Source organism: Takifugu flavidus, chromosome 1, assembly GCF_003711565.1.
Source record: "Takifugu flavidus isolate HTHZ2018 chromosome 1, ASM371156v2, whole genome shotgun sequence".
Classification (NCBI taxonomy): domain Eukaryota; kingdom Metazoa; phylum Chordata; class Actinopteri; order Tetraodontiformes; family Tetraodontidae; genus Takifugu; species Takifugu flavidus.
The window spans coordinates 10,827,969-10,836,197 of NC_079520.1; the positions used below are offsets into that span (position 1 = coordinate 10,827,969).

The window sequence follows — 8,229 nt, forward strand, 5'->3', positions numbered from 1 at the left end:
TATAAAAAAAAAAGCCATTTATATTGTGAGTTGAATAGAAGAATAGCAGTCTAACCCCGACCATGTGGGTGATCAAAGTGCTCTTTTAATGTGGGGCATGTTTCTGAGGCCTTTAGTGGGAATGTGATCTGCCCCAGTGCTGTGTATTTAATTATCTCTGAAGCTCCATGGGACCTGACCTGGGTGACATGTCAAAGTCATCAAGGCTGAATAATGCATTTGTTGGCCCAGGAGAACTACATCAACCTGCCAGGCCTGCTGTTCTCCTGCAAGTATAAAGTCACCGTTCACATGCTCAAGTCCAAGAGACGCTCCAAGGACGAAAGCACCACCTTCCTCACCCCATCCTGCGCCACTATCAGGAGCAAGACCCACAGACACATCCCCTGCCCGGGGGAAGGAGGTGAGCGCTCCACTGTTTGACAAGAAAAGGGTAAAGGATCTGTATTAGTGCAGACACAGTAATCAGCCACCGCAGTACCTTTTAATCAGGACGATCATGATGAGTTAGACATTTTGGGAAATACATGGATCCACTTTCTTGCCAAGAGTATGATGGAAAGAGAGGCCCTGCTTTCTTGACTGTGTTGCAGATGCTCCAGCCAGCAGCTTGTTAGCTTAAAACAGCAAAAAAACAAAAAAGAAAAAAAAAATCCTCTGGAAATAGCAGGAATGAGGTAACCTGGCTCTTTCTAAAGGTTACAACCCACAAACCAGCAGCCCTAAAGCTCACTAGTTGACACGTCATTTCTCATTTATCATCCATGTCACTGTGATGTCTCCAGTAAATGTGCCTGGAAGTTTAACACTTCACTTTTTGTGCATATTACATGGAGAACATGCTGTGCAGAGCATATCAAACATGCCATTAGAAGAGCTCTAGCAGGGCTCGTAGCTACAAAGGAGAGACTACAAAGACAACAGAGGTATTCATCTTCTCATCACACTCTTGGCAAGCGATCTAACTGACTAATTTCCCAAAACATTTAAGTGTTTTTCTGTCTAAACTCGCTGACTGAGGCTTCCGTTCTCCAAACAGCTCAAGGGCTCCCCAAGGTTCTGGCCAAACCAGAGAACTTGACAGCCTCCTTCTCTATCAGCGAGTCGAACATCACCGGCAGTTTCCTGTGGCGCGTCTCCAGGGTGGCTCCCCACCAGCGCATCACAGGCTTCCAGGTCACCTGGGCCGAGATCACCACCGAGAGCCGCCAGAACAGCCTGCCCAACAGCATCATCTCCCAGTCCCAGATTCTGCCTCCAGTAAGTCGGATTTAATTAAAACATCATTGATCCCCCCCCCCCTTCCTTCTCCTTTGACATGAGCATAAACGCTGCAGCTCCAGCACCGCAGGGATCAGGCTCTGCTATATATAGTCAGCCTTCAACTGTCTGCTGCAAGTGTTTCCTGTCTTCAGCATTTCATTTCGTCTGTCAGGGGTGGGGTGATGTCAGAGGTGGCCTCGGCGCAGAAGCCTGGCGATAAGCGCCGGCGTGTAGACGGCTGCAGCGATAGATCTGAGCGTCCCGCTGGATCTTCTCCTTTACCTTTTCATCTGCCTGCACGTCTCTCCCTTTCATCCTCTGTGAGCGCCCTGGAACAAAATAAAGAGCCCTCTTTGACGTAATCTTCTCCATCAACAATACGTTCAGCCTTCACCTCCCCGCCGCTCGAGCTGATCTATAAAAAAAAAAAAAAAACCCACCCACCGCCGTTATTATCAAGCTGGAAAGAGACGGAGAGCTTATGAAAACAGTCTCTGTTTTTGTCTGTCGTGGTCACAGGCAGCCGCGCGGCTGATAGCATCCTGGTTTACAGCCTGTTCACATTCACGTCCCGTCGATTTCAAAGGCCTGTTCTGCTGTGCGTCTACTGATATCTTGTCTAATGCCCCCCCCCCCCGGCTCTGCAGGATCACAACATGCTCGTGGTTTCCAACCTGAGGCCCTCCACCTACTACCGGCTGGAGGTGCAAGTCATAACGACAGGAGGGGAAGGTCCTGCCACCGTCAAGAGCTTCCAGACCCCCAACATATTACCAGTCACTCAACACCGTGAGTAATAACTCCCTGTCAGCTGTTGCTATGGTTATCACCCTGATGAATCCTGGTATCACCCCTGCCTGTTGCTCAGTCGCGGCGGTGCGGTGCTGACAGTCCTGGTGATTTTATTTGTTTCCCGGAGACAGTCTGAGCATGAATACGACTTTTTCTGTCTGCTTTATACGAGACTGGAGTCTGCAGCTGGTCCAGCACAAAGACTGGGAACGGAGGGAAAGCTAGCCTGGCTCTGCACTGGTAACAGAATCCACCCACTGGCACCTGTATCGCTCAAGAAATGACGTGTTGCGTGGAAACTACTCGGAGCCAAGAAATAGGCTGGCATCAAACTCTGCTGAAAAACACCATTTTAAACTTTTACACCGAAAGCAAACCAACACAGTTCTCACAGCTATTATGGGCTGTGCAAATATTCCTCTATCTGGCTTTAATTACATTAAGCTCCCTGCTGCATTTTAGCATCGTTCCCTTTTACGCGGTTGGGCTGCTTTGGCTTCGCCGCTTCCAGTGCATGAAAAACGCTGCAAACTCGGAACGCTACCTGCACGTCACCAAGCTAAATGTTAGTGGAATTTTGTGCAGCTCTTGACATTTAAGAGCTGCTGCCTAAAAGTCAGCGTATTTTTAACAGAAAGTTTCTTTACACATTTTGAGTTCAGCTTTTTCTCCGGGAGACAGATGGAGCCCAGTAAGCAGCAAAAGCCTCTCTGCCAGCCACAGAACACGGGCAATATTAGCAACACCCAACTTAACTTCACTCAATACTTTTAATCAGAAAAGTGCGGTAAATTGGTGCGTTCGTTTCCTGGTGGTCGGTGATTAATAAAACTTGATTGCAGATTGAACTGTTTGCACAGATTTTTCCTCTCCACTTGATCCATTTCGAAGCCTGTAGAACAAAAACTGCTTGTTTTGGCTGCTTCAACTTCAACTCCTCCCGCCTCGTCCTAACGTTGATAAATTGGCGTTACTCATTGTTTCTCTTTATTTTTATATTTAGAATCTTTTTATGATCTTTTGCACAAAAACTGTAGTTTAATGCAGAACTTTGATATACAATAATAATGAGCAGCAGGGTCCCGCTCAAGGTTTCTTCCTGATAAATCGGAATTCCTTCTGCCACTGCTGCTCAGGCTGTGGAAGCTGGAGGAATCGAGTTGAGTTGACTTCAGGGGGATTCCACACGGTTACAAGATTATTCAGATTAGGATTTCGGGCAAAGATATTGTGGTTTCTACAGAAGATGAAGGATTTTCTTCCATCCCCTTTTGGGAGGGTGGGGGTCTCCAAGTTAATTAAAGGACACAGACCCCCCTACTAGTGCCCCCTGTAATTTGAACTGTGCTTACCTCACAGGGCTGTTATCTCGCTGAGTTCTGTTTGTCTGCTGAATTTCTTTGAAATCTTATATAAATATTTAAAAACATTTAAAAAACATTTGAATCTCCCAAACTGCTAAGGGGCAAATGGATGGGGGGGGAGTCATATAAAGGTTTATTTCTAAACAGTAATCCATTATTCACTGGCTCCGTCCACTTTTTGGCTGCGCATATTAAAGAAATGTGTCTTTGTTGCAGGACCCAGACTCCGGCAGCACCACGCTCACCAGCAGAAGCCCACAGTAGAGAGACACTGAAGCTGCACGGTGAGGCAAACCCAGCGGGGAGCAGCACCAGCGGCTCCCTGCTCCTGTCTGCCAGGGAAGGAACGTGTGGATCCAAATACTAACACAGCGCACCCGACCATGAACTGACCTCCTGCTCGTGAGCTCTGGGTCCATCCACTCCGGGCTGCCCCCAACACGCGTCACCAGGCTGGTCCTTCTGTACAGTCAAACCTACTCGGCCTCAGTCAGCACACAGTTTAGCCCCCCCCCACCTTCAGGAAGTCTGTAAAAACGTTGAACCGCACTGTCCTCAGCAAGATATCGACTACAGAGATGAGCAGCTCGTGCTATGAAAATATTGCACACCTGAAAAAAAAGATGTGACGACATGTTAGATCTGTAAAACAACTGTTTGTTCACCACGTGAGAAAAGTAGAAATCCATCTATTTATTTTGTGTTACCCATTAAAGAGGCGCTTAGGCAATAAACCAGTACTGCTAATGTAACTAAAGTCATTGTTGTCTAACCCCGAATATTTCATAGTACGCCGCATGTAGTACGTTTGAGTTCGAGCTGTAAATGAATCCCCCTGCTTCAAATTGAAAGCTCGTAATGGTTTTGCATGACAAGCGTTAGCCTTCCGTTGGCATGATATGACATCTGTGTTACCTCTTTACATTATGTTAGCAATATTCCATTAACAGATTAACAAAGAATTATATTGGGAGTAATACGTAATGTCTATTAATGAAATTATAACTCGTGTGGAAATGAATTGTACATGTTCTTGGCTGTAGAAATATTTGTTGTGGAGCAGTCAGTGAATGTCTATATTTATTTATGTGTGTGTTACAAAGTTTGGTTTGGATGTGTGTGAATGTTTGTTTTCCTTTGGTTTGTTTGTTATTTTTTGTGCGTGCTTTAGTCTCAAGTTTTTGAACCAGTAAAAGGACAAAAAAAACAAAACAACAATCTTGTAAAGACATTTTGTAAAAATGGAATTGTAAATACAGCCTTGTTATGTTACATGTTATTTTTCCATGGTAGAAACTGTACAAAACGCTAAGTAATAAAATAATCCCTAACCAGTGCCGCTTGTTTGTTTTAATGGAGCCGCCGGGAGGAGTCAATAGACAACTGTTTAGCAGCGTGGAGTATTTGGCCCTCGCTGCTGCTTATTTTGGCTGTAAACCCCCCCCCACCCCAACGGTGGGACTGTGCTCAGCAGCCCCCGACGCTGGCGCTGCGTGTGCAAATAAACAGGTCATCTGGTTTTTGCAGCCTGGGTGCGTTTGGCTCGGCTGAGGTCGGACACCCCTCCACAGAGAGCTTCTCACAGCTCCGGCGTGTTTGAGGAGCATTAAATCCCTCCTCTGCTCTGCTGCCTCTGAGTCCCATTAAAAAAAGTGGAATTGTCACAGAATGAGGGAAAAGTGTTTGAATGAAAACCTGAAGCTGATGTTTACTCATGCTGGGACTCTTCTATTTTTAGCAGCCAGAATAAGGTTTTAATCACTGCGCTTATTTCATTTTTTATTTTGTGGGAGTGGGGGAAAAAAAAGGTTTCTCTAGTAGACAAATACATGTTTGCTCTGTGGTGCATCCAGATCTGCCGTCAGAGCTGCAGTGCCCATGTCTGATTCTGAAATGAGCTCTATGTTTGTCTATGAGATATCCCGGAATCACGTCTCCGGCCTGCAGCAGCTAATTGGGTGTCCTTGTTTTTCACACGCTCAGACTCTTCGGAGAGTCACAGCTCTGCTCGCCGCTTCTCAGGGACGTTGTTTATGTACAGTTCTATTATGTCGCGGGAGATTAGTTCCTCTTGGTCTGCGCACGCTAATCCCTCTCCCTTTCCTGGAGGGCGAGGGCCAGTGCTCAGCCAATGTCCCTTTCTGTGTGAGCGGGCCCGGCCCCTCGTCCCTTTCAGCCCGTCACAGCTCCTGTCTGCAGCCAGCAAATACCACGGCCCTCGAGTGTGAAAACCTCAAAACAAAACGGCCTCCAAAAGAGCCTTTTGAGACGTGCTGCAAGATGTCCAAGTCTCAGAGGGCATAAAGGAACGGGAAAGAAATGCTGGGGCTGAAAAGCAGGCGAGCCGTCGCTACAAAAGCCTCTGGGATGCCCAAAGGTCATTGAGGACTTGGTCACCGTGCACCGAGTCTGCCATCAAGTCTGCATCACTGAATGATTCCCATCGCCAGGTTAACCTGCCTGCAGAGTAAAATGAACGCTCATGTCATTGGAACTGCGTGCTGGTTCCGGTGGAGCCTGAGAACAAAGACAGGGCCTATTGCCGGCCGCCCCCTGACCTCGACGCATCCTTCCTGCAGATTAATGACGCGGCGAGCACACGTGAGACGCATTTCAAGCTCATCGATCGGCAGCAGAAGCGGGGCAGCCGAGCCCATCACTCTGTAGGAGGTGGGTGGACTGTAGGTTCTGGTGAGAGGTCCAATCCTTTGAAGGATGAGACGTAAAGCCAAGAAGGGGTGACGAGCGTAACCCCAAGAACGTTCACTCTCGTGAGTTTTGGGTCATTGAGATCATGGGGCCGTCGCTCAGATCACTCCCACGTGCACCGCCTCCACCGGCGCTTGTAGCCCCCCTATAAGATGAGATGGAATATCATGTCTATAAGATTGATGAGCCCCCCCCGCCTCTATTAGGAAAGGCCGTGGTGCTTTAATGCCCCGGCATGGTGAGAAACCTGACCTTGCCCTGGGCAGTGGCATGTTTCTGCTTAGGCTCTGGTGAGCGGGACCAGGCAGGGGACACATGAAAGGAGCTCTCCGTCAGATGTTCAGTCCAAGTCTAATGAAGACCAGAAGACAGGAACCGACCTGAGAACATGCGCGCCCGCCTCAGACGAGCGCTAGAGGTACGGCGGCGTCGACAGGCTCCCCGTTCTTCTGCTGGTTGAAGTCAAAAAGCTCCATAAGAACGTCCAAAAAAAAGAAAAACATCCGAGGACGGAGACGTTCGGTGTTTGTTTTCTCGTTCAGTCAGTTGGGCAGAAATTGCTCCAGAGGGAAACCTGATTTTCTCGCGTCTCTCGTGCCCGGAAAAGCAAACTTTGCCGTTGAAGCGTGGGCGAGGTGGGAGATTCACCGTTTTAGGTCGAAGCAATCAGCAAATGTACGTTTTTCCCACGGAACACCATCATCTGACGGGAACCGTGTCAGCAGCTCACACCACACTGCAATCAAACCCCTGTAATAACTTGAATCTCTTCATCTTTATTAACGCTGACGTCGTGTCAGAGAGCAGCGATTTACATCTGAGTTCATCTCGATGTAAACCCGACGTAAACGGGAGGACTGAATCACGTCTCCCAAGAATCGGAGATGAAGACACACCGCACCTCCTGATCCCAGTGAGAACCTATGAAAACACGTGGGGGGACCTTCTCAGGAGTTCAGCCCTTTCGTGTATTCCTAATCAGGGTCAAAGGGGGTCTGGGCCAAGCGGATGTGGCTCACGGGTCCACCACAGGACACACACACACCATACACACACTATACCCTCTCACGTTAAAGCAATTTAGTCACACTGATTTGGACGTTGGTAGAAAAACAGAGAAAACACACACCAGGACAACACGTGACCTCTACATGGGCCTCAGATAGTGTTTTTCTACCAAATTAAATTAACCCTTGTGTAATGTTCATATTGTTAAATTTTTTATGTTAAAATACTGAACAGATGTTTACCTTATCCCAATTACAAGCAGTATAAACAATGTGGTTAATATTTGCCCTTTACCTTTGTTAGGTCACATTTATAACTTATTATTTAAAACATCATAAAGAAAATCAATTAAAATCAAGATATGAGTGGAAACAAATCTACAAGTGAAGCAAGATTTTTCAAAACTACTGACTTTTATTTCTTTGAACTTGAAATTTAACCCATTCAGGTGCACAACACAAGCTGGGTCCCAGCTTTTATGCAAGGTTGAGCCATTTCAGACTGGTACTTGCACCTAAAAAGCTTAGAATTAAGTGTGTTAAAAAAAAAAAAATTCTGTTTTTATTATGAAATGAAGAAAATGTAACACATCCAGTGACAAAAGGTAAAGACACACTTTCCGATTCGGCTGCTGAAGCTGTTTTTGTTAGCAAAGCACCGTGAAAGATGGTGCGTTAAACCCAGGACCAGTAATTGCTCCCTGTTTGAAAGACTTTATGGCTGGGGTCAAAGGTGAGTGAGAGGTCCAGTATGTTTATGTTTACACAGCAAACATCACCAGAGGAACCATTATCCAGAGCCCTCTTTGAAAACCAAACTTCCCTCTCCAGGAGCAAAGAGATCAGTCCAGAAAAGCACCGTCCACCCGGGTAATAGCTGCTTATAATCCCCTCTGATTAGCGTTAATCCCCTTAATGCCCCTTCCTGGCAATAAACACCCGCTGACCCGAGTGACCTGGCTAATGAATTAAATTAGGAAGTTTACATCTCTTCCCTGTGTTGAATCCAGCGTTTATAAATGTCCCGAACGCTTTGCAGGAAAGTTTGGGAACGTTTCTTTGCTGCTGTCAGCGTCTTTAGTGCCACCTCCCCG

At 46.9% G+C, this 8,229-nt stretch overlaps 1 protein-coding gene across 1 annotated transcript in view; it reads left to right on the forward strand.

Moving 5' to 3' along the window:
* The window catches only part of LOC130530392 (anosmin-1), a 38,686-nt gene extending 33,931 nt beyond the window's left edge, over positions 1–4,755 (forward strand). Inside the window, exons 11-14 of the mRNA XM_057041522.1 lie at positions 232–403; positions 1,040–1,260; positions 1,911–2,052; positions 3,636–4,755. Of these exons, the coding sequence (XP_056897502.1) occupies positions 232–403; positions 1,040–1,260; positions 1,911–2,052; positions 3,636–3,694 (594 nt within the window). The 3' untranslated portion in view covers positions 3,695–4,755. The remainder of the gene's footprint in view (positions 1–231; positions 404–1,039; positions 1,261–1,910; positions 2,053–3,635) is intronic.
* Positions 4,756–8,229: the final 3,474 nt, after the last annotated feature.